Below are 27,361 nucleotides of genomic sequence, written 5' to 3' on the forward strand. Positions count from 1 at the left end.
AGTATAAAAATGGTTGTTAATGCTTGAATATAAACACTGGCTGCTGTAAGCTGAGTTGACAGTAGGTCCAGCAACAAAGGTCACATTTTCCAACAATGACCTCACAGAATACATTGAAAATAACAATTTCCAGGTCTGGATTTTAGATTTGCTCAGTTTGAAAAAGCTCTGTTTTTTCCACGTGACGTATGACTTCACCAGTTTCTCTAATGCCTTAAATCCCTCAGTGGAAAACACCTTTTATTGTGGTTACATACGATCCCATCTGTTGTAAATGTTCCCCTATTTTCTCTCCCTCTGTTCCTCCCTCTCTGTTGTCCCTTTCTAACTGTCTTACACTCCCCCACCCCTCGCCCGTCTGGTGGGATTGTCAATCCATTTTGGAGGTATAAAACCACTGCTGGGGGTGGAGACAACCACAGCTTGCTGTGTGATACTGAAGGACTCTTGCAAAAACACTGCTGCTCACAACCGTGTGGTTGCCTCTCTGTTGTCATTTAAAACAACAGAACTGACTTTGGATTTTTAGATTTTTAACGTTCCATCATGTGTAAAGGACTTGCAACACTGCCTGCGACATGCTTGAAAAGGTAAGTGCAATATTCCTTGAACAACGGGTGGATAAAAACATTAATTCAGGAAAAAATAAAGACAGAAAGAGAAAAAATTAAAACATTGTTTTTGAATATGATGTGTGTACATGTAAAAAATGAAAGAGCTGTTATTTTACAGCAGCAACTCAAAATCTCAATTTAAACATGGAAAAAGAGGAACTAGCTGACAAGCTGTTAACCACTTGTTTACATAGATAAAGGAAGTCTGTGCGCAGATATCACTAATGGAAACACACTGACATTTTCTGAAATGCATTTTGCTCACGGTCCTCTCGTTCTGCCTCTCCACAGTGCCAAAGACATCAAGCACAAAATAAGCTTCTTACTCCAGAAGCCTGAACCTCAAGCAGCAGATCAGAAGCAGATGAAAGAAAAATCAACCACAGCTGCTGCAAAAAGGTTAGAGGAACAAGCCTCTCTCAGCTGAATTTGCTGTTTAAAAGATGTGTTCTATGCGCTAAGTCGCACATTGAGCCTCCTTCGAAAGAGAGAATTTTTATGATGAAAACTAAAACCAAGCCTGCCACAAATGCTGACTTAAAAAGTATATTGTGTTTCCAATCTGAAGGAGTTGAAACTGCTTAAAAATGTGATGGCGGTGTCTGTTTGAGATCAGTCTCCTTCAGACTGATGCAGAGCTAAATTAAGTTTATTTTTGACTTTAAACTCAGTGACTAGCGCCTAACACGGTACAGATAAGAAAATCCTGGCTCGTGCTTCAATTCAAGTTGCAGACCCTTAATATTGATGTGCCTCTAAATGAATGACTGAAACTCGCGGGACATCTCTGTTATCTGAGGCTTGTTGGGAAAGAGATAGGGAGGTGATTAGAAAATAGATGGATGGATCTTTCCACGTAGAAGATGAGCTCACTTTGACGCAATAGGCTGAAGAACCATTTCATTTCATGGAAAATAAATGATTTAGTACTTTTTTTTAATATATTGGACCAGTGGTATAGCCAGTGCCTCCTGTAATTGGACATAGATGTGATGACTTGTGTGGCTAACAGTCATTAAACTTTTATAGTTGATAAATTCTGCATAAATTCTGAAATCGAATTATGTTACCGAAGAGCACAATCTATCAGATTTCTCTACACTTCCAGAGCACGTCTTCCCACGGGAAGCCTGTTATTGTTCTTTATGAGAACGTTTGCATTGACCCTGCTCGCATTGACCTTTGCTTTTTAGCAGCATCCCGAGACAGCTATGGATGATCAATATTCAGTTTTCCTGCTAAAATTGCACAGCAGCAATATCAATCACTATGCACAACACAAAGACTCGATGGCGCTTATATAACCTTGTGCATAATGCAAATTATGATTCTAAATGCTGATTATATATTGGTCTTTTATAACTGAAAATGATCATTTTACTATAGTCCGGGCTTGCTGCTGTCAGATGACGTGCGTTGGCATGATTTGATTTGCTGTCATTTTGATAATTGCATTTTTGCGACTGGGATTTGAATGTGTCGTTCTATTTACAGCAAAAGATATCTCATACAGATATCTTTGTTTTGCTATGTTGTTAAGAGATGTTTGGTGGCTACTTCACCTTTTTGGAGAAAGTACTACAAAAAGACTAGATTAGAGATAAGGTGAAAATGTCCATATGTACTTTATGTAAAAATGTTTTTCTGTGCAACCTTACTTAAAATGGCATTGATCGTTTGTGTTTTAGGGTGCCTAATACAGCTGAGGTGGAGAAATGGAAGGAGTCTTTTAGCCATGTGCTGAACAGTGAAGGTAAGTGTTACATTAGTTTCACTCATAAAAGACTGGATCTGAATCAGAACAAGTCAGATGAGGCTTTTAATCCAAAGCTAGCTGGAAGAACTTCTGACTTTGGCATCCCAATATTAATAATGCCATCAGCTGTCCGACAGAAGCTTCACTCATTTGTTCTCAACAAAATGTGCCTGTGGCTTTATATATTTAATCATTTTCATGTAGTACAATACAATTGCAATCATGGGAAATACTGGCTTTAGCATATCACTGTAAGGGTTGACAGTAAGGCTTTGCTAATCCCAAAAGTGATGCTGAAAATCAAGCTGCAGCGTAGCAGATGGTTGGGTTTGGCTAATTAAGTATCATCACTGTGCTCATTACTGCTGTTAAAAGAAAGTTAAGGGGACTTGGCTGGGACACACAAACACGCAAATGGAGCACACACACACACACACACACACACACACACACACACACACACACACACACACACACACACACACACACACACACACACTCACACTCAAGCACTTTCCAGCACATTCTCATGCTCTAGCTTTTGCTACGTGTCACGAGGCACTACTAGAGGGCCTCTCAGGGCGTGCTGACCAGTGCAGAGTGTGCACGTGTGTGTGTGTGTCTCTGCGTGTGTCTCTGTGTGTGTGTGGATGCATAAGACCTCTGAGAATCATATTGTCTGCGTGTGCATGGGGAGCAACGGCCTTGCAGAAACCAGCGGAGTTCTGACCTGCGTCTTTCCATGACCTCCAACATAGTTATGGCTTCCTTCTGCTGTCCCTATTACATCTGTCAGCTGCTACTGCTCCTTCATTTGTTTAACATATTAAGACCTCAAAGGTCTCCTCAAACTCTTCTTGTAGTCATGTTAGACATATGAGACAAGATGTAGCTTTTTAATATAAAGTAAATCAGTGGCGTGTTCGTGTCATGCTACAAAGCAATGTAAAACTCCAGCACTTGGACACGCTGCCAAAAAATAAGGCTGGTAAAATTCTTACCCAGCACTCGGAACTTCTGTATTCATGATTCATTTTTTTCTGGCAACTAATGTGCAGTTGGGAGCTGATTAAAACTCCTATTGGGGAGGTGGCATAATTTTTGACTAAGTCTGGGCAGGTTCTGCTACCTGAAATTGGACTGCTCTAGCTAATTCTGCTGCATTATTCATCAGGCAGCCAGCCAAATTAGAAAATTTAGACTGGCTTTGATGAGTGCAAAGGCTGCCACACCATTATATTAGAGCATTTATTACACTCTGGTGAGGCTTATTCATTTTGCTTCAATAACACACTGCTTTATCTTTTTGGCAATGCTTTACAATGACGACAATGTTTAAACCGAGACTTAATTAAACTTTGGTAAAGACTTATTTCACAATAAAAGAATAGTCTTTACTAATCATTTGTAGTGTTAAAATGTATGTTTATATAATTAAATTGCGCTGTGCCACAATTCTGACCAAAATTGTATCTAAACCTAAGAAAAAAAAAAACAAGGAAAGAAGAATTACACAATCGCTATGTCACTGGCCTACTTACATGTGCATGTGTGTTACAAAGGTCATCTGTGAACATGATCTTGATGGTTACTGGGAAGTTCCAGCTGGTTTACAAAAAATTTACCAACTAGTAAACAACATTACTAATTGTAATGTTATTAATTAATAGTTTATTAATAACGAATATATATTAACTAAAGTTATTAAGTTTAATAAATAAATAAATGGACTATGTGGCTGTTGAGTACAGTTGGATCAAAAGAGACACATTTTTCTTTCTGTGTTTAGTGGGTCGCACAGTCTTCACCAGCTTCCTAAAGTCGGAGTTCAGTGAGGAAAACATGGACTTCTGGATGGCTTGCGAGGACTACACGAAGACTGCACCTACCAAGCTAGCAACCAGAGCCAAGCAGATCTACCAGAAATATATTGGTGCAGATGCTCTTAATGAGGTAATCACAGCACTACTGAAATAAAATGACAAACAAAATCAATTTGATTAATAAGAGTAAAATCCTTCAACATAAAAAGAAGATTACTTGCTGGGCAGGTAAAATATGACTCACCACACCCCAATACTATACCTGAACATTTACCTTCAAGTAAAAAAATAGTCCACCTTTACTTTAAGATATCTTTCTACTTTTTTCACGTCTTCATTTTGTTGATAAGCCCATGTGTTTCTCCTGCCTCGCATCAGCAATGATCTCTATTACCAAAAACAGTTGCTGTTTCTCTGTGGCAGCTTAAAAGTTTAGGCTCTTGATAAGTGAATACATTACATCAGTATGTTTCACTTTACTTTCGTTCTGTGACCTTTTAGGTAAACTTAGATGCAGCGACAAGAGAAAAAACAAGACAGAACGTCGAGAACGCCTGCCCTTGTTGTTTTGATGATGCCCAGAAGATGATCTACACACTGATGGAGAAAGACTCCTATAGGCGCTTTCTCAAATCCAAACTGATGCAGGATCTGTGCCAACAACAGAGTAACGCTGCTCAGGAGAAGAAAGAGAAGAGAAGCTGTGACATGGCTGACAGCAGTCAGGTGTTAGCTGGTGGTGCTTAGTCAGGACGAAAGAAGGAAAAGCTTGAAGGAGGTGCCAAAGATCGACAGTCAGTTAGGGCTCACAGTGGGAATGATAGGTTTGCTGGGGTGTCCGGGGTTTCTAGATAAGGAAGGAAGAATGGTTTTGAAGATGTCTGATGAAGGTTCATGTGAGGTCGTTTTCTTTTCCTTCTGTTTTTGATACTTGCTCTTTATTTCTGGGCTTATGTGGTCACTCTTGTAAATATTTATATATTTCCCATTTCTGCATTCATCAGGTGAAATGTTCTACAGACTGACTGAATGTAAATACATCATTGCATTGTGACATTTTCCTTCTGGATTCTTTGCAAAACACAATCTGATCTAGAAGCTGTGACCAGGTTATCTTGATACTTAGAACAGAAAACTATTGAAAGCTACCTCCAGCCAACAGACACGAAAACTGGTGCCACTGGAACATTTTCTCAATGGAACGGCACAGATTACTAGTTTAGCTATGTACAGACCTGAATATTTAAATTAATACATCAAGCACTTTTTAAAATAATGCCCCAATTCCGTTGTGTATAGGAGTAGAGTCTCCAAGTTTAAATGTTGTACAATTTTATACAGTCATAAATGTAAAGTAATAATTGATCCTGGTACAGCTGGAACAACAATAAAGTAGCACGTATACTGTAGTGATTGGCTTTGCAGTTAGTTTTAGGTTTAGGGTCACAGATTGGTTATTTTCCATCATGTTGACTTATGGCCTCACAATGTAGTGGTAATGGAAAAAAAGCTTTATATAGTCATTTGAAGTTCCAACTCACTATTTAATACCATATGTTTGTACAACAGCCCATGGTTGACACTGATGTCTGTTTATTCACGTGAGTAAAACCCGGTGTATATCTCAACACTTTATCATGGTAACAACTGCCTCTGCTGTTTAAACATCCTGACATGATCTCTGCACTGTGAAAACACCGAATGACTAGTTCTCGTGGGAATTTTAGGCATGTTTTAATATTAGTAGAAGTAGTAATTGTCATAGAGTCATGACGCAGTTATGTTAAACGGAGTAGGATATTTTTTTAAAGAAAACCACCTTACCAAATTTTTGGTGGCCACACATTCTACAATGTCTTATCTAAATGTATACTGTGATGATAAAAAACTACATATTATATGTAAAAGAACACGTGTCTTTGTCCTATTTCTGTATACTCCCAAATGTGCTTAATGATGAAAATCTGTGGTTGTATTTACATTTTTGTTTTTGAGCTTTGGTGATGTCACTTGTGGAAAGTGTTGTGGAGTTGTACTAGCTTGCAGATGCTCTTTTAAAATGTAAAGCTGAGAGAAGGTGGCAGTCAAAATAATAGCTGTCCTCTGCACCTACTAGCTGATTAACACAAGTGGTGAAATTCTCCTGTAACAAGATATGAAGTAAATAAATGTGGCATGAACAGTATGTTTGTGTGTGACATGTTGGAGGATAAGCTCAAACACACACTTCTTTGTTACACAGTTACACTTCTTATGACGCATCAACCATCAAACATATTGTGCCATATTAACAAGTGGATCACCAAGGACATGAGGATAGATTGATTATTAAAATGACATAATTTCAATTAATGCAATTTAATATTATTTCAGATTTATAGATACAGTTCCAATTCACAACAATTCTCAAAAGGCATTTAATGATTTAAGGTAAAAACTCAAATATATAAGAAAAACCCAACAATCAGATGATCCCCCCTGCAACTATGTGGAGGAAGAAGTACTTAGAAAATCATCATATACGGTAAATGTAAGTTCATTTATGCTATTTTACTGAATCAAAAAAAAAAACATCTTAAAGGAAATTTTAATGAAGAGCAATGATTAAATTAATGTTTAAATAAAAATTGTGTTATGCAGCATTGGTTTTAAACTTGACTGATAACATTTTATTTCATGTAGTGATCAACACACGTTGATGCCAGTTGACTCTTTTTGTTGTGATGTCTAAAAGAACGTTTCCATGACCTCATCACATCTGTCCCTTCATAATCAGACAGTAATCATCTATAATCAGCAGGGAAAAGGTGGTCTCTTCTATATCTAACATTGATTGCGTAACGTCTGCAGATTATAGATGATTATCAGAGGGTAACGTTATTATCGAATAATTACCAGAGAACATTTCACACATAGGAAAGACGGGTTTCATCAGGATTCGATCATTTTGTTATGAAAGCATAATTTATAGAGGTGTTTAATACACTGTTAATAATTTACTAAACAGTTTAAATTTTAAACTTCAAAACTTACAAGAAGCTAAAAATAACCTTCAGAGCTCAAGCTCCACTTTTCATACACTGGACCAACTTTTTGTTTGGATGTGCCTCATTGAAGTGAACAGTGTTTACAGCATCTGTGTTCATACCCACTGCATAAAGATGCCTATTTAAGGGGAACATATCTGAGCAGCTACACAGTAAATAACTAATCAAATCTAATCTGGGAATCTAACTCATACAGACAAGGAGACGGCAAACATGCATAAATATTTGCTTTTGGGAAATTCTGTCTGCCTGCTTTGCTGCTTAGTAAGAGCACAAAAATAGAATATAAAGTGCCTTGATTCTTTAATAGAGGCAGAATCTCTAAAAATATTTGAATTAATACTTAAAGAGCATCCTTCCAGATGAGCTTCAAATTGGGATCAGTGGTAGCATGATTGAACTGTTGTTACGAGACTTATGTTGTTTAAGGTAAGATTCCTTCCTGTGGAAAGTTTCTGCAAACACAGAAAGAAAAGAATGCACACATAGTTGTGTCTGCACAGACACACATTCTCGTTTCTGTCTGATATACTGCTGTACGTCAGCCGCAACATGCAGGAATTCTGCAGCTTGAGTAAATCACAAAAAAGTGATAAATCCACTGGTGTGCTTGTGTGAATATTTCTCCGTCATCTAAAATGTATGGGAGTGAGAGACAACAAGTGAGGACCAGGGATGAGGAATCTGGATAAGCACACTTAGGGCTGGAGCTACAGTACCACTGGCTAACATTTTTCTGATTTCATTCAATACCAGTACTGGGGCACAGAGATGGAAAGGTCCAAACACGAGACAAAATAGTTCATTAATCAAGTATTTTTTCTGGTCACTCTGATGAAGGATTTGAGGCGTTGTGAATTAAAGTCATGCATAAATTTTATTTCTTTAGTTGTTCCAAGAATGATTCCTTCTTTAAGCCATTTAATTATAAATACAACATAATATTTAGCTGTTGAACTGTTGAAATCAGCTTTTGAAACTGTTTTTTGTAGGCTGCTTTGGGAATATTGTATTACTACTAATATAGGACTATTAAACATGTCATTCTCTTAAGAATGGTCAATATAAATGAATAAAAATTAAATCATCATAAAACCGTTTATGTTTAGTGGCCTACGATGGACAGGCGACCTGCCTGGGATGATAGCTGGGCTAGGCTCCAGCATGTCTGGCACCCTGAATTGGAGAGATGGTTAAGAAGATGAATAGATAAACTGATGGATGTATTATGACAATTAACACAGAGCTCATTTGTCCCTCGTAGAATTTTAGGAATCTAAATATAGTGAGACACGCTCTGCTGTCGCGAGGATCAAGGTTGATAAGAATGACACGACTACATTTAAAAGGTAACTTGTAGTTAGCAAAATGTAAACTTTTAGCTGTGAAACTCTAAAATGCTTAGTAGAAAAACTTCTCTGGGTTTGTTTTTTAAAATCTTATTAATAGTTAAGTAATATCCATTTTACATAAAGCCTATTGATTGAGCCTATTTGTTGTGTAGCCTATAAAGCTGGTCCACTGTTTAGGTTACATATTATATTAACAATTCATTTTATTTATTTATTCTTTACTCTGCACCTTAGTTCATATCCTCTCTTAAGTACCCTCACCTTTCTTTCTTTTACTTCTATTATTCATTATTTATATCCTTATTTATTAAAGAAGGAGTAACGTGAAATAAGGCAAATGCCCCCTGTCAAATCTGACTGCCTGTCCAATCTATATGCTCTGTGGGAGTACACGGACTGCACTTATACTCTCAGCATGAGCTGTTGAGCAAAACTTTGGCCTTTCATTTTGGACCCACTGTCACTGTGGTAGAAATTGTAACCCTGCACAGTGACCTTTGAGGATAAATCTTAGCAGAAGTTTCAAAAGAAATGCTGCAGTGCAAAGGCAGCTTCATCGGAAATAAATGAGAAAACTCAGTCGGAAACTGAAAACATTTTGGATTTTTGATCCCTTTTCTGTTTTTGGTCCTTTGGCTTCACATCCTAGAATTAACCTCCCTAAGCGGTGAAGTGTCTCTGCTTCTCATCCATTCAATCACCAAGTAAAGTTTGCAGCCTGTCATTGAAACTCACCCCTTATTTCCTCCAGTAAGATGTTTTCTCAATGGTTCAAGGACTTATTCTGATGACTAATCTCAGCAGCTGATTAAAAACATCAGAATCAAAACAAACCTCCACATTTAAATGCTCATGTTTCAAGCAACCTCTCCGTGAATCGCTACCTTATCGTGGTGGAGGGGTTTGTGTGTCCCTGGGATCCCAGGGGCTATGTTGTCTGGGGGCTTTTGCCCCCTGGTAGGGTCTCCCATGGCAAATTGGTCCTGGGTGAGGGACCAGACAAAGAGCGATTCAGAAGACCCTTATGAAGAGAACATCGAGGGAACAGTTTATCCTGCCCGGGATAGGGTTACCGGGGCCCCGCCCTGGAGCCAGGCCCGGGGAGGGTGCCCGAGGGCGAGCGTCTGGTGGCCGGGCCTTAGTCCATGGGGCCCGGCCGGGCACAGCCCGAAGAGGAGACATGGGCCCATCCTCCCGCAAGTCTACCACCTGCAGGAGGCGCCATAGGAGTCGGGTGCATTGTGTGCCGGATGGCGGCCAGGAGCGGAGGCCCTGGCGGACTGATCCCCGGCTGCCAAGACTGGCAATAGGGACATGAAATGTCACCTCTCTGGTGGGGAAGGAGCCTGAGTTAGTGCGTGAGGTTGAGAGATACCGGCTAGATATAGTCGGGCTCACCTCTACGCATGGCTTGAGCTCTGGAACCAGTCTCCTGGAGAGGGGCTGGACTCTGTCTGAGTCTGGAGTTGCCCCTGGTGAGAGGCGGCGGGCTGGGGTGGGTATTCTAATATCCCCTTGGCTTGCTGCCGGTACGTTGGGGTTTTTCCCGGTGGATGAGAGGGTTTGTTCCCTGCAGCTTAGGGTCGGGGAACGGGTCCTGATTGTCATCTGCGCTTATGCGCCGAGTGGCAGTTCAGAGTACCCAGCCTTCTGAGGCAGTTAAACAACTCCTTGGGGGCAGAGCCCCTGGTGTTGATGAGGTCCGCCCCGAGTTCCTGAAGGCTCTGGACGTTGTAGGGCTGTCCTGGTTGACGCGCCTCTACAATGTTGAGTGGAGATCAGGGGCAGTACCCCTGGACTGGCCAACCAGGGTGGTGGTCCCCATCTTTAAGAAGGGAGACCGGAGGTTGTGTTCCAACTACAGGGGGATCACACTCCTCAGTCTCCCTGGGTAAGTCTATGCCAGGGTGCTGGAAAGGAGAGTTCGTCCGCTAGTCGAACCTCGGATACAGGAGGAACAATGCGGTTTTCGTCCTGGTCGCGGAACACTGGACCAGCTCTTTATCCTCTCGAGGATACTTGAGGGTGCATGGGAGTTTGCCCAACCAGTCTACATGTGTTTTGTGGACTTGGAGAAGGCATTCGACCGTGTCCCTCGGGGTGTCCTGTGGGAGGTGTTGCGGGAGTATGGGGTGTCTGGCCCATTGCTACGGGCCATTCGATCCCTATACAACCGTTGTAAGAGCTTGGTTAGCATTGCCGGCAATAAGTCGGACTCGTTCCCGGTGGGTGATGGGCTCCGCCAGGGCTGCCCTTTGTCTCCGGTTCTGTTCATAATTTTTATGGACAGGATTTCTAGGCGCAGCCAAGTGGCGGAGGGCTTTCACTTTGGTGGCCTCAGAATCTCATCTCTGATTTTTGCGGATGATGTGGTTCTGTTGGCTTCATTGGGTGGGGGCCTCCAGCTCGCACTGGAACGGTTCGCAGCCGAGTGTGAAGCAGCGGGAATGAGGATCAGCACCTCCAAATCTGAGGACATGGTTCTCAGCCAGAAAAGGGTGGAGTAATAATAATAATAATAATGGATTGGATTTATATAGCGCTTTTCAAGGCACCCAAAGCGCTTTACAATGCCACTATTCATTCACTCTCACATTCACACACTGGTGGAGGCAAGCTACAGTTGTAGCCACAGCTGCCCTGGGGCAGACTGACAGAAGCAAGGCTGCCATATCGCGCCATCGGTCCCTCTGGCCAACACCAGTAGGCGGTAGGGTAAAGCGTCTTGCTCAAGGACACAACGACCAGGACAGAAAGCCTGGGGATCGGTTACAGATGCGCTTCCCAACCCCCTGAGCCACGGTCGCCCACTCCGGGTCGGGGATGAGTTCCTGCTCCAAGTGGAGGAGTTCAAGTATTTCGGGGTCTTGTTCGTGAGTGATGGGAGCAGGGAGCCGGGGATCGACAGACGGATTGGGGCTGCAGCTGCAGTAATGTGGACGCTGCACCGGTCCGTCGTGGTGAAGAGGGAGCTGAGTGTAAAAGCGAAGCTCTCAATTTACCGGTCGAGCTACGTCCCTACCCTCACCTATGGCCACGAGCTGTGGGTAGTGACCGAAAGAACGAGATCGCGGATACAAGTGGCAGAAATGAGCTTCCTCCGAAGGGTGGCTGGCCTCTCCCTTAGAGATAGGGTGAGAAGTTCGGCCATCCGGGAGGGGCTCAGAGTAGAGCCGCTGCTGCTCCACATCGAAAGGAGCCAGCTGAGGTGGTTCGGGCATCTGACAAGGATGCCCCTTGGGCGCCTCCTAGGTGAGGTGTTCCTGGCATGTCCCACCAGGAGGAGGCCCGGGGCAGACCCAGGACACGCTGGAGAGATTATATCTCTTGGCTGGCCTGGGAACGCCTTGGTGTTCCCCCGGATAAGCTGGAGGAGGTGGCTGGGGAGAGGGAGGTCTGGGCCTCTCTGCTTAGGCTGCTGCCCCCGCGGCCCGGCCTCGGATAAAGCGGATGAAGATGGATGGATGGATGGATGGATGGATGGATGGGTTTGCAACAGACCCTTACTAAGCACACTATGAGAAAGCTATTACTAAAGACTATTCTTAATTAAATCCACCAGTCAGTCCTGAAATTATTTCTGTTACTAGAAATTCAGCAACTTCACATTAATCACATCACACCATTCACACCCTATGTTGAAACCTGGCCTCTTGCTGACAGTAAAAAATGCCCCAACAGTCTGCTAACTAGACATCAGACTTTCGATGGAAGACCACAAAAATTCAGTGAAATGTCACAATTGTATAACACTGATGAACAACGTGCAGATTTGGAAAAGTGTGTGCAAGGCCAGCTGTTGGCATAAACACTGTCAGTGGTTTGTTTTTGCTTGTTCTTCATGCTTGTTGACTCTGCTGGACAGCGTGGCAATAAATCTCCATGAGAAATGTTTAACATTTAGAAGCAGATTCTGAAAGCTTTTAAATTACAACCCGATTGTTTATTGCTTGCTGAGAAGTACTATAAGCAGTAAATACCCTCTAAGTCTATTTTTTCTTTTTGGATTTTTACCAACATTTTCTCTGCATTTTATTGTAAAAGAAAAAGCAGAACATAAGAATGGTACTTTAACCTGGCAATCTGGCTATCAAGTAATAAATGTGTTGTGAAACATTTGGATCTAACTGTCTGCTTGGTATGTTCTTAATGGGAAACACTGCACACATTTCGACGATGTCACGAAGCTGACATACTCATGTGTTTATTTCCTTATGATTTTTGAAGTGTTTTTATTTATTTATTTAATTTTTCCATCCTAAATTATGATTATAGCCTGAAAATATGACCCACATTTAGGTCCTCCTCACGTGGTTCTTATTACAGAAAGTATAAAAACATGTAACATTTTTCACCCTATATTTAAAAGAAAAAACAAAGAGCACTATTTTTGAGAAACCTCTGCAGCACCAGGAGAATCTTTTCTGTCAGTCCACATGACATTTCCTGAGAGAACAACATATATGACTTCAAGGGTGTGTACCGCCTCCTTTTACATCACAGCAGCCACAGAGGTCATAGCATTAACAGCTGTGGTCTTGCTTCAGCCTACAAATGTAGAAGGTATGATGCTGCTTGCTGCATTTCTCCACCATGCAGATTGAAACTATACTAAAAACTGTGGGTTGTTGGAGGTCTGTATGGTCAGGGATAAAACAAGTTAACTTGGCTTTTCTTAGTGCTATCATTAATCTTTCCAGGTAACAGACCAGCAACAGAAAAGAAAAACAGAGAAAATGGCTTTTCAGAAAAATACAGGGTATGTGAAGCCCCGGTGGAAAGACAAACAGAAATGATTCGCTTTTCTTCCAGCCACAGTGTACAGGCACTGGTGTAAGAAAAGTAAATAAAGCACAATATAGGCTGGAGGAATTGGAAAAGGTTAATTGAAGACAAAAGTAAGTCTTATGCAAAACTGACATGTAGCTCAAAGGAAAATTTAAAAGAGGACATCACAAAGAAGAAAATCAGAGACACTTTTTAAAGCACAAAAAACCCTTTAAACAGCATGAAAACAAATATAAATAATTAAATGATTGAATGACTCTTCTATTGTTGTTGAATAGTTATGGTCACTGCTATGCCTTTAGTTTTCTAGTGTTCCTTTCTCTGCCAAGTTGTTTCATTTCCTGAGAGTTTCTTTGTTGGGATTTTTTCTTTTGTTTTGTCTCTTGAGTGCACATCTTTCTATATCTCTATTTATTTTCTTGTACACTCAAATCTTTTGTCTTTTTCTGTTCATTTCCCCGTTGTGTTTAGATATGTGACCTGTACTTTTAAATCCTTTCAGAAAATATCATTTCCTCAGCACTTTTTCTGGATCTCAGTGGAAAACATCATAGTGCCAAGGTAAGCGAGATAAAGGAAACTCATAGAGCCTGGTGATCAGAATATTTGACTCTATGGAGCATACCCTGGATTACTTTGTGATTTAAAAATTAAAGTTGCTGATGTGGTTGTAATGAAGCTGCAGCGTTGCCTTGATTGAAGAAAAAATGTCCATAAATCAAAAAAACTGACATTGTTTTGGAAAAAATGACATAGGTTTATGTGATGGAATAATAGCTGTTCACTGACATTTACAACTAATCGTATTTTACAAGGTTTATCACTTAAGGCTGACTCAAAAAGCACCCATAGACTCCCATGTCAAAATGGCTCACTTCAGGGTGTCAAAAAGCACATTTGAAGCCTGGTACCAGAAACATTTTTATTCTCCATGGCTTTTGTCTCCCTTTTTAACGAGTCTAGTGGACAGAGTGTGGACAGCATTACTAAGCAGCATAGCAATGACATCAAACTCGTGAAAATTAGAATTTGTGCTGTGTGGTCAAATGTTTGTGCCTGTTGGACACCTTTCCTCTCTTTGTTCTCATCACTGTTGGAGTCGTTACTCGCAAAAATTAATAAAGTAAAAGTAATTACACATATTACACAGAACTCTTCTTAAAGTGGAGTACATAACTTAATTCGTCCCATGAGAGAATGATTAGTTACGCTACTCGTTGCCTTTCTTTTTCATTTCCTTATGTAAAATGACCTGAAAAATATTGTTTTATAATTACCAGTCAACAATATCAATCTGAGGCTACAGCCCAAAAACCAACACAAATCCCTATCATAATGAGGACACGCATATGATCTTTCTCTTTGTAGTTGGGTGTGAGCACAAAGCCGACAGCACACAGCGAAGATCAAAACCTAGACTTTAATCTAATCATAATCAAGATGGGAGCTGCCAGAATTCTAATCTTCAGGCTACAGAATGGAATTAAGAAAGTAGTGGGTAAAGTCACATTGTCTATGTCCATTTTTCTCATATAGTTTATTAATATTCCCTAGTAAAGGGTGCGATGGAAAGTTTGAGAAAAAATAAAAAATAAAACAAGGACTAAATGTAGGCTACAAGTAGCATCTATTGCACTTTCAAATTTAAAGAAACTGACACATTAATGAATCAATGAATACAAGTTACAAATATAACATAAATTAGTCTGAAATATGCCTTTATTTTTTTCATTAAGTGAATTTTGATGCTTTCTATCTTGAGTAAAAATGTAAATGACTGCTTTTTCCACATAGTATTTCCAAAGTGCAGTGTGGCTACTTTTACCTAAGTACAAAATCTGATGATTTATCCACCTCTGTGTACAGCACTTGTGTTTGTGTATGTTTCTCCGCCTGCAGCTGTAATAACAGCCAGAGTCTGCTCAGGCTCAAACTCCCAGACCTGAGCAGAGCTTCACTCAGTGTTAATTTGCTTATCGCTGGATGTTCTCTCCTGCCTTTCTAACGGTAAGCAGCTGTGAGGCCTGCTAATTAAAACCTGAAAGGAGGGTCTGGTCCTCTAATGTGATCATACATGCAATGAAGCACGTACCCGCTGACACGTGCACGCGCAACGCCACTGATCTCCATTGTTTGAGCACATGCACACACTGAGTACATAAATATATACATTGCTTGGCCTGCATATCTGGTTCTCTGGTTTATAGGACAGTTTGGGTAATAAAGACAACAGGGCTAAAATTTATAGTTGGGTTAAAAGTTGAAAATGTGTTTTTGAAGTTTTTAATGCTTTTTTTTGTCCTCTTGCAGTTGGCAATAATAAGCAATTCATTCACACAATGTTTTTTTTAGCAAAAGTCACAGTTAAACTCCAGAATGAAAACTTTTTTTTAAATGACCTCTATACTATAAGTAACTACGCCATAATTTCCACTCCTGCTCTATTAGTCTGTCGTACATTATGTCATAACTTCTACAAGAGCAGAGTTCCCTGTGGGAATGCTTATAAGGTTTTTTAGTCACTAAGCAGAAACTCCCCTGTACCTGCTTTACCATGCATGTGTGCACTTTTTTGTGATATGACAAAACTATAATACTTAATTTTAACACTGTGTTTTTGTATGTGTTTGCCACATTTGCAAACTGTTGTCCTGGGGGAAAAAAATTATCGTATCTGTGGAAGATGCAGTCTAAAACTTTACAGGCTTACAGCCGACATCAAAATAAAGAGCTCAGTTCAATAACGAGTGAGGTCTCGGAGCTCATTAGGGATAAAATCAACTGATTTCTGGTGAAAGCACATCCTTTGAAACCGTTTAGCATTGTGGATACATTTGATAATAAATGTAATTAAAATTGACGATTGCTGCATTGCTTGTACTGTATCGGCAGTACACACAGGTAATTCCATGGATCCCTTTAATTGAAGTGCAGTGGCATTGCTCTATCAAATACCACAAAACACAGTAAGAAGAGATTTTTTATGTTTTCACTGCAAACAATCAGCCTGGCTTCTGCCGATGGGCCTCTTTTTTTTGTTCTCTTTGGCCTTTCTAACTCAGATCAACATTTTAGAAATCGCATTATCCAACATATTGTGTAATGCAGAAAGACTTGGTGTATAAAAGGCCCCAAAGTTCATAGAATAGTTTTACTGGTGTTTACAAGTTTATATAAGTTCATTTAATGTTCAGTCTTCTGCCAGTTTGGGCCAGCCCACCTTCTAGTGACATCATCCGGTTAGTAAGGTGGGCAGTTTAATGTCGGATGAGCAGTGTTGGTCCGGAGGGGGTGCACTGATTCCTGGGGGATGTTATGTGTGCGTAAATGACAAGTAAGTAGTGACCTGTGTTGTATTTTGCCTTTGTTTGTGTCAGTACTGTAGTATGTTACCATTTAGGAGCTAATGTAGTCCATAGTGGGAGCCGCACGCATGCAACGCGTGAGTTCACCCTCATTTCATATGCTAATTTATGTTGTTAGCTTACCGCGGTTTAACTTTGTTGACGCATGTACGGTCGCTCATATGTCCATAATGTCATTCCTGTGTTATCAGACCTTCTCTGTATGTTGTATGTGATGCTTGTGATTGTTTACTTTGAAGTAGCGGAGTTTGTAGCGAACAATTAGGTACGAGGATTAATAAAATAGCGAACGTAGTTCGACCGGAAGTATACCCTTCACAATAAGAGCATTATAGCGGATTATAATTATTTTGTACAACTACCGGAAGTAGTTGCTGTGTACTGACGGTTGCTTAACCTCGCACTGTTTAGTTGCATAGTGTGAGCAGTTTGAAGTGTATTATATTTTTCTGATCTTTATATTTGCTTATTTTAACTAAATTGTATCATGTTTATATTTGAGTATTTGACTTGCCTATTCTCTTTATTTATCGTTATTTCCCTTGTTTATTTCCTTTGTAGGAAACCACACACACACACCTATGTACACCCGCTGTGTTTACAGCCCCAGAAATTGAGTGATAACAATAAAGTGCCTCAAATGGAACCTCAAGCTCCCTCCTTCTTTCATACTCTGGGACAATTTGGCCTTAAGTGGTGTTCTGGCCGACACCGGGGTGACTGTAGTGCTCAAAGACTGAATCAGTACCACAGCCGTGCCTATCTTTGATATCTCCACTACACTTGGGGAACACAAAGTGCAGTCTTAGCAGCAAATCAATTTATGTGTCCTCGCTGTTTGAGATAAAGGGAGGACTTGCGGTCTGATCTAACATGCTTTGTTGAGGTAAGGAAAGGAAAATGGCTTTTTTGTAAAACTAATGAAAACAGATCTTTCCCTCCAGCTATGCTACCATACATTTTAAAAGTGTCACACTCATTTGTCATTTGTTAGCTAATCCCATTATGCCACTGGACTGACTGCTCTGTCTTTTAATTTGCTGACTAAGGGCATAATTACTTTAACAGCAGTCTGGCAGTTATTGGAAACACATAGGGGCTGAGGCGAGTCATAAACCATAAAATGACATCTTTGCCAAGTTTGACACTTAAAAGATTTGCGATGATATATTTACTTACACAGGTAGGTGAGCCAGCTGGGATTTATACAATAAAGCAATTTTAAGGATCTAATCTAGACTAGCTTATTTTCTTCATTTTCTTTGTAAGTGGAAATGATAAACATAAAATGACTATTTATGTACACTGTATGTATGTGCCAGTGTAAACAGGAAGCAGAGGCTTGATTGTTTGTCATAAAGAGTTGAAGGACATATCGTAGCTGATTCTATCAGGAAATAATTGTGACATTGCTTACAAAAGTCTGTGGTTGATGCCCAGTAATCAGTTTTGCTTAGCAATGTTCCCAGCTGAATGAAGTGACCTTATTGTTATTACAGCCGTATTACACATGTTACACTGGAACATCCTTCATGAAAGGACACACTCTCAAACTACTCATAAAAAAACAGAATATCAACACAACTGAGAGACCATCATCCAAGTCATCAGTAAAATCCACACAGTAGGCAAGGATTGCACTGATACATTCAAATCTGCTTCTGAACATTCAGTTCATTTTAGTTTTATTTATGTCACCAAATCACAACAGCAGGCACTTCAAGGTAGGATTTGCCGCAATTGGTTGGAAGTGAAGGTCGAGGTCTGGCAAATATAAAGATGTCAGGTATGTTAAAGAGAACATGAAGGGATGTCCTCATTCTGTCTCTTACTAAAAGTAAGAGTAGATCCGTTTATTAATACAAGAATTTAATTAATCTTTTTTGAAAATACCAACTTACTAAAAAGACTACTAAATAAACTGTTGACCAGGTTGTCTAAGTGTATATAATCTATTTAAAACCCTTTTCGTGATATCATAGTTTCTAATATTGGTATTGGTAGCCGATGAAGTCCAAGCTTGGTGTCTGACAGTGTCAGTAATATTGACATCACTGTCACAGTTTTTGCCTACGACATGATTAAATAGTGATGATAGACTATTATCGGTTATGGTTACATGTTGTTTCACACGTATCTCGCATAACATGTTTATTAAGCATAAAAACTTAATTTAAGTGAGATATTTCAGTGCACACAGCAAAATAATAAAAACAAAAATCAATTTCTCTTACTTTGATTTATTTACTTTCCCTACGTCTGAATAATTCATCTTTGTCAGGAAATTAATCATTAAAAATGACCCAAAGAGGACTGAATTTGAGAGAGTGAATTTGGTTTTCAGGATATCATGCTCTTCAGCGTTGGGATGTATTTTGAGTTTGCAACCCAATAGGAATATCATATCACTGCAATACCCTAAATAGTACTGAGTTTGTACCCAGTTTTTATGAATTCTCCCTACTTCACTGACTTTTCCATCTAAGTCCGAGAACAGTGATTAGGAAAAGATATAGTAATTTTTGGGACTTTTCCTATCTTCAACTTGCAAGACATTCTCTAAAAATCAGTTGGAATTGACCTAAAGGTCTGTTTGCATGTATACAAAGGACAAAACAAAGCTTAAAAATACACCCATATGTATATGGACACAGTTGGAGTGAATGTTATACATCTTGTCAGCTTGATCTGACAGACACATGCAGCTGGGCAGGCAGGTAGCAGGTCAGGAGCTGATTAGCTGATAAGGAGCAGGTGTGAAGGCTAAACCTGTGATGGAGAGGGTGTCTGCTGGGCAGGTGTAACGTGACTGGAACTGGCAAATAAAAGACTTTCCCTCTTAACTATAGAGTGTCAATCCACTGTAGATACAGCTGTGAAGGCCACTCCACACTAAAGAGTTAGGTAGGAATCAAAAGGTATATGAATATCCATGCTTGCCACTAGGTAAGAAACATCCATCACCATGGATACTGATAGACTCTTTGCCCTCTCGATACGGCACGTTCTCATGCGTCATCTCCTTGTAAATACAGAGATGACGCATTAAAAGTAAGTGGTTTCCAAGTTTCATGCACAGCTAAATTAATATTTCTGAAGCAGAAACATGCATATCTAATTATATGATATATGTCATTCATTTTGTGAAACAAGTGCTTGCATTTGTGTTACCAGATTATGATATGTAGGTCAGTACCCCCACAGACTCCCTGTTACTGGGTTTTGAGTTCACTTGCACTCCACACCATCTGGTTTGGATTGATCTAGAAACATGGAAAACATGGAAATGGGATGGAAAGGAGACTGACTTGGGAGTTGCAATATTCATTCTTTTAAGATTATTTACAGCAAGTTTTTATTCCCTTTAATATGTGATATGTCTGTATTTCTTCTTCTTGACATCACTTAGCGCTCTCTTTTCAGAGGGCAGAATCTCTGTTTGGTCAGTCAGTGATTTGGTTTTATTCAGGTTGTCTCTGGTTAATGATTTATAGCAAAGGAGACTGTTATTCTGAAAGATCTATTTGAATCCTGAGCTTTGGATTATGTGGTTTTTATAGTTTAGCCTGTTTTGTGAACTTTTTCTCCAGATTATAATTATTTATATACATTTTATTTTTTTAATGATCTCACAGGTGGAGTAATGAACATGTTGTTTATCAAAAAGGAACAAGTCAAACATAAAATTATACCAAGCAAATTTATTGCTGTATTTCTGCAACAAATAAGACTGAAAGCAGAACTTGTGTATGCTGTTCACAGGTATGGAGACCATCTGGCCTTTAGACTGGTGACGTGCTGCGGTGCTACTCTACTACACGTGACAATTTTCATCTATTATAATACGTCTCCAGTTTTCATGGAGACGTATTATAGCTGTACCTTGGAGTTCATATAGTGAGTAACTATGCAGAGAGTTTATTATGGCTGTTTACTGCGCTGTGGTAAATCCACTCTGCTGCAGATCATGGGTTTTAACTCCTGTTGTGAGTTACTAATGCTCTAGTGTGTGATGAATCAGATGCATTTTAATTTGACCCAGCATGCCAGAATGCAAACTGTTCTCAGCGGTGGCAGTCATCTGAGCTTTCCTTTATACATGCAAAGAACAACAGTTAGAAAGCTTCTCTAATTAACTCAGCTGCTTAAGGTTTCTAATTTATATATCATAAAAGGAAATTTGGTTTCTGTATCTATAACTTTCTGGTGATATACACCTTTGCCCATATTATGCTTTTATTGTCTGTGGGCAAGTGTTTCAAATTGTGAGTGTTAAATGCGCGAGTTAGGGTTTCACCTCCAATACCTATATAAAAGATTGCTGTGTAAATATAGTGTGCAAAAAAACAAAAACAGATCTTGTTTCAGATTAATACAGAGAAAAGAAATCCCTTGTAGAAATGTAGTTCTGCAGGTGTTTCAAAATCAAATACCTGCAGAACTACAATCTCTATTCCAAAAAAGTAAATATAAGCAGAATATAATGATTTAAAAAATAAATAATCTAAAAAAAACTATAAAAAAAAATTGTGTCTCTTTTTGAGTTTGATGGCAGCAACATGTCTCCAAAAAGTTGGGATGGTGTCAACAAAGAGCTGTAAAAGTAAGCAATATAAAAAGGAAACAGCTATTAGTACAAGTTAGGGCAAAAAAACTGCATCTTTAAATTGTGGAACATAATCAGAAAACATTTTCCTCAATATAAAATTGTGAAGACTTTCAATGTCTCATCATATACAGTACATAATGTCGTCATAAGAGTCAAAGAATCTAGAGAAAGCATACTGGATGCCCGTGAGATTCAGGCTCTCAGACAGCACTGCAGTAAAAACAGGCATGGTCTGTCATGGAAATCACTGCATGGGCTCAGGAAGACTTACAGAACTCATTGTCTGTAAACACAGTTCACATGCCATCCACGAGTGCAGACTAAAGCCCTATAATGCAAAGAAGAACCAATACATGTGAACATATAAATGGTAAATGGCCTGTATTTATATAGCGCCTTACTAGTCCCTAAGGACCCCAAAGCGCTTTACATATCCAGTCATCCACCCATTCACACACACATTGACACACTGGTGATGGCAAGCTACATTGTAGCCACAGCCACCCTGGGGCGCACTGACAGAGGCGAGGCTGCCGGACACTGGCGCCACCGGGCCCTCTGACCACCACCAGTAGGCAACGGGTGAAGTGTCTTGCCCAAGGACACAACGACCGAGACTGTCCAAGCCAGGGCTCGAACCGGCAACCTTCCGATTACAAGACGAACTCCCAACTCTTGAGCCACGATCGCCCCACATGATCCAGAAACATTGCAATCTTTTCTGTCCCAAATGGACTGAAATGGAAAACTGTTTTGTGGTCAGAAAAATCAAGATTTGAAATTATTTTTGGAAAGCATGGACTCCATATCCTCTGGATTAAAAAGGATAGGGATCATCCAGTTTATGATCAGACCCAGGATTATTGAGCAGCTAGAATCCTATATCATGCAAAAACGGGACAACATTGCTCTCACAAAATCCAACAACTGGTTTCTTCAGTTCCTGGACATCAACAGACTGTTGTTAATGCTACACAGTAATAAAAATGACGCTGTCTCAACTTTTGTGTAATGCATTGCTGCCATCAAATTGAAAAAGAGACACAATTTTTCTTAAAATTGTATATTTTCTAAGTGAAAACATCTGATTTTTTCTATGTTCTATTGTGAATAAAATATGGGTTTATGAGATTTGCACATCATTGCATTCTGTTTTTATTTACATTTTAAACAGCACCACATTTTCTTTTTTTTGTAGAATTGGGTTTGCAACATCTTTAAGAAGGGGGACCGGAGGGTGTGTTCCAACTACAGGGGGATCACACTCCTCAGCCTCCCTGGGTAAGTCTATGCCAGGGTGCTGGAAAGGAGAGTTCGTCCGCTAGTCGAACCTCGGATACAGGAGGAACAATGCGGTTTTCGTCCTGGTCGCGGAACACTGGACCAGCTCTTTATCCTCTCGAGGATACTTGAGGGTGCATGGGAGTTTGCCCAACCAGTCTACATGTGTTTTGTGGACTTGGAGAAGGCATTCGACCGTGTCCCTCGGGGTGTCCTGTGGGAGGTGTTGCGGGAGTATGGGGTGTCTGGCCCATTGCTACGGGCCATTCGATCCCTATACAACCGTTGTAAGAGCTTGGTTAGCATTGCCGGCAATAAGTCGGACTCGTTCCCGGTGGGTGATGGGCTCCGCCAGGGCTGCCCTTTGTCTCCGGTTCTGTTCATAATTTTTATGGACAGGATTTCTAGGCGCAGCCAAGTGGCGGAGGGCTTTCACTTTGGTGGCCTCAGAATCTCATCTCTGTTGGCTTCATCGGGTGAGGGCCTCCAGCTCGCACTGGAACGGTTCGCAGCCGAGTGTGAAGCAGCGGGAATGAGGATCAGCACCTCCAAATCTGAGGCCATGGTTCTCAGCCGGAAAAGGGTGGAGTGCCCACTCCCGGTCGGGGATGAGTTCCTGCCCCAAGTGGAGGAGTTCAAGTATCTCCGGGTCTTGTTCGCGAGTGATGGGAGAAGGGAGCCGGAGATCGACAGACGGATTGGGGCTGCAGCTGCAGTAATGCGGACGCTGCACCGGTCCGTTGTGGTGAAGAGGGAGCTGAGTGTAAAAGCGAAGCTCTCAATTCACCGGTCGATCTACGTCCCTACCCTCACCTATGGCCACGAGCTGTGGGTAGTGACCGAAAGAACGAGATCGCGGATACAAGCGGCAGAAATGAGCTTCCTCCGAAGGGCGGCTGGTCTCTCCCTTAGAGATAAGGTGAGATGTTCGGCCATCCGGGAGGGGCTCAGAGTAGAGCAGCTGCTGCTCCACATCGAAAGGAGCCAGCTGAGGTGGTTCGGGCATCTGACAAGGATGCCCCCTGGGGACCTCCTGAGTGAGGTGTTCCAGGCATGTCCCACCGGGAGGAGGCCCCGGGGCAGACCCAGGACACGCTGGAGAGATTATATCTCTCGGCTGGCCTGGGAACGCCTTGGTGTTCCCCCGGATAAGCTGGAGGAGGTGGCTGGGGAGAGGGAGGTCTGGGCCTCTTTGCTTAGGCTGCTGCCCCCGCGACCCGGCCTCGGATAAAGCGGATGAAGATGGATGGATGGGTTTGCAACAGACCCTAACAACCTGGTGCATCTGATTGATAAAAAGCATGGGCCCAACAAGAGTGATATCAGTCTGTAAGATGTTAGTTCTCAGTTAACTAAACTGGAAAATAACTGGGAAGATAATAAAATGAAAACATAAAAATGAACTTTAAAGAGTTGTATTCTGCCCTAACCTCTTGAAAATAGAAAATCCACAATAAAACAAATGTAAAACAAACAAGTAGAAACAGAAGTTGGTGCCCGTGATGGAACAGTAAGAAATGGGCTGAATGAAGGGGGATTTATAAGCAGAAAAGCAAATAGCAACTAGTACAAAAAAAAAACAACAAAAAACAAGGTTGCAGTGGGCTGAAGAGAGACAAGCATAGACTGTGGATGACTGGATGAAAGTGATTTTCAGTCACGAAGCACAAATCTTCACTAGCAGAGGAGATGGTACTGCAACTTTTATACAGTATTTTTCAAATGACACATATAGAGACGACTGTCTGAAGAAAGAAAGAAAGTGTCCCACATCATTTATGATACTGGGTTGCATTACAGATGTGAGGAGATGACACTCATTATCTGAACAGTAAATGCACAGGTATACATTTAAATTTTGGACACTTTCCTGTCCATCAGAGAAAGTAGGTTTGATGATGGTGATGATAATGGATCTTTCCACAGAGCAAAAAGGGTGAACACTTTTTTTTCGGGAGATTCAGATATACTGAATGACAACTGATGGTAGAAACAGAAAAGAAAAATGGTCCAGGATAAAACTCAAATCTGCAAAGCACTTCTGAGATGTTTGGAACCAGCTTGATGGAGAATGTTGTTTTTCCTGAAGTCCATGCCTTAAACCATTCAATGCACGATAAAAGTGTGAGAAGATGCAACAAAGTATTAATTGGCATATTTTTCCTCATGATCCCAACAGGTGATATATGTCCTATCCTTGATCTGCAAAGGAAAAAAAAACCCTCACAGCCTTAATGAAAATAATTTTACATGTTTGAGTTGTTTGTTGTGGGCTGATTGCATAATTTTTGCCAAGGCTTGTACACTGGTCATGCATTGTTCTTATATGATTGTGATATCTAAAAGAGGAAAAACAAACACAGTCTACACACATACACTGACTGGGCATAGGCTCACAATTAACAATGATGCTAAACAGTGACAACCAAAAAGTGTTGTGATAAACTACTTGCTAATAGCTAATCCTATATATGCCAGTCCATTTTTATTTGACACCTTCTTAAATGAAATTGTTACAAAAGCCGGTTCTGTTTTTGCATTCACTAACTGATTACTGTGCATGAGGTACATATTTTTATTCCTTTCATATATGTTATGATGCAAGAAATTGATCATAAGTGTACTATAGAGTCTAGTCTGCCAGCATTACTGCACTTTAGCATGACGCTCACAAACCTATCCTTATCAACCCAGCTACTCAAACCAATCAAGGATTGTTTGAGTAGACAGACGTTATACAGCAGCAGCTATCCAAGGACTATGAAAGCCAATTGTACAGATATCTTGAAAGAAGGAAAGTGTATTTATCATTCTGATGATAGGAACTGTAATCTAAAACATGTAAATTCCACTATTAAATATTTAATAACCATCTATCCATCCATCCATTCGCTTCCGCTTATCCTTTTCAGGGTCGCGGGGGGAGCTGGAGCCTATCCCAGCTGTCATAGGGCGAGAGGCGGGGTACACCCTGGACAGGTCGCCAGTCTGTTGCAGGGCCAACACACATGGACAGACAGCCATTCGCACTCACATTCATTTGCACATTCACACCTAGTGACAATTTGGATTATCCAATTAACCTATCCCCACAAGCTGCATGTCTTTGGACGGTGGGAGGAAGCCGGAGTACCCGGAGGGAACCCACGCAGACATGGGGAGAACATGCAAACTCCACACGGAAAGACCCCGGCCTGATGGTGGAATTGAAGTCAGGACCTAAATACTAAATTATTTTAATTTTGTAGTTTATCACATGTAGCCCCCATACCATCCTTCAGGAGGTGCTGCAGCATGCTTAGGCACCACTAGAGTATCAAGACACTACTCTGGGAAATTGTTCATTACTATGGAGCTCAAAAATCCCATTCATATTCTCCCTATGGACTTTGACTATGAGCCATAATGTTATAACCATCCAAAGCAGACTTAGTATGATCTACAAAATAGTGAATAGTGCTCATGTAGAAACCATAAGCCTACATGATATCAACCTTGTTTTACGGACAAAAAATGTTGTAGAAACAGCATCGTCTCTGGTTGGTGGATGCTGCTGTTTAAAACCGCAAATGTCAGGATACCCGAGGATTGACCGCAGACTGGAACAGAGCATTCTTGACTGTAATCAGGAATAATCCTAGTTTCCATACGGATAACTGTGCTATACAGTACACACACACGCACAGTCACTGTTCAGTCCTATTTGCCTAGACAAATAAATTCATGTGAGATAAAGATCCATCCATCCATCCATCTCCGCTTATCTTTTTCAGGGTCGCGGGGGGCGCTGGAGCCTATCCCAGCTGTCATAGGGCGAGAGGCAGGGTACACCCTGGACAGGTCGCCAGTCTGTCGCAAGGCTAACACACAGGGACAAACAACCATTCGCACTCACATTCATTTGCACATTCACACCTAGTGACAATTTGGATTATCCAATTAACCTATCCCCACAAGCTGCATGTCTTTGGACGGTGGGAGGAAGCCGGAGTACCCAGAGGGAACCCACGCAAACACGGGGAGAACATGCAAACTCCACACAGAAAGACCCCGGCCTGATGTTGGAATTGAACTCAGGACCTTCTTGCTGTGCGGCAACAGTGCTAACCACCGTGCCACCGTGCTGCCGTGAGATAAAGATGTGACCTTAAATTAGATGATGCAGATATTTCTGCTCAGAGATCTCCTCTCACTTTCTTGGTGTCACATTTTAACACAGTTAGTATGCTCAACATAAGCCTGTGAGCAGGCTAATGTTGAGGTTAGGTTTTCCTAAACCTATTTAATCAATTAATTTTGGTACTCTAATCAAAACAGTGAAAACAAACTAGGTACGAAATAGAAGCTGTATTTGGTACCTATATTTGATGTCTAATAAAGGAGATTGGGTTGGTTCAGACACTTAAATGTGGCAGTTTCTTTTTCATGTAATGAAATCTTCTCTTAGTTGATATCATGGTTTTACCCCAAGTTTCTTTTCCTGAGGTTTCTATTCTGAGGCCCTCTGTACCTGTGTGTGATTCCTAAGCATGATCATTTACTGTATAAATATTTTAAACACAGCTAGAAGTCAAAGTGCACCAGCCACTATCTCCAAAAAGTTGATTCTGTTCATCTGGACGTAGTGTTTTGTGGGAGAAACGTTTCGTCACTCACCCAAGTGACTTCTTCAGTTCCTTAATCTTAATTAAGATTAAGGAACCGACCTCCCAGACCACTGTTCCTT

At 40.8% G+C, this 27,361-nt stretch overlaps 1 protein-coding gene and 1 long non-coding RNA gene across 2 annotated transcripts; both read left to right on the top strand.

The window, feature by feature from the left end:
• Positions 1 to 434: 434 nt before the first annotated feature.
• Positions 435 to 6,378, top strand: rgs4 (regulator of G protein signaling 4). Its single transcript, XM_026148153.1, has 5 exons — positions 435 to 590; positions 906 to 1,013; positions 2,303 to 2,367; positions 4,160 to 4,323; positions 4,695 to 6,378. Exons 1-5 carry the CDS (start codon positions 547 to 549, stop codon positions 4,938 to 4,940), a joined length of 627 nt encoding a protein of 208 aa, XP_026003938.1. The 5' UTR covers positions 435 to 546; the 3' UTR covers positions 4,941 to 6,378.
• Positions 6,379 to 16,573: 10,195 nt separating this feature from the next.
• LOC113009188 (uncharacterized) lies at positions 16,574 to 21,252 on the top strand. Its single transcript, XR_003270128.1, has 3 exons — positions 16,574 to 16,714; positions 17,307 to 17,631; positions 20,508 to 21,252. It is a non-coding gene; the product is annotated as an uncharacterized LOC113009188 (long non-coding RNA).
• Positions 21,253 to 27,361: the final 6,109 nt, after the last annotated feature.

Source organism: Astatotilapia calliptera, chromosome 17 (genome assembly GCF_900246225.1).
Source record: "Astatotilapia calliptera chromosome 17, fAstCal1.2, whole genome shotgun sequence".
NCBI lineage: Eukaryota > Metazoa > Chordata > Actinopteri > Cichliformes > Cichlidae > Astatotilapia > Astatotilapia calliptera.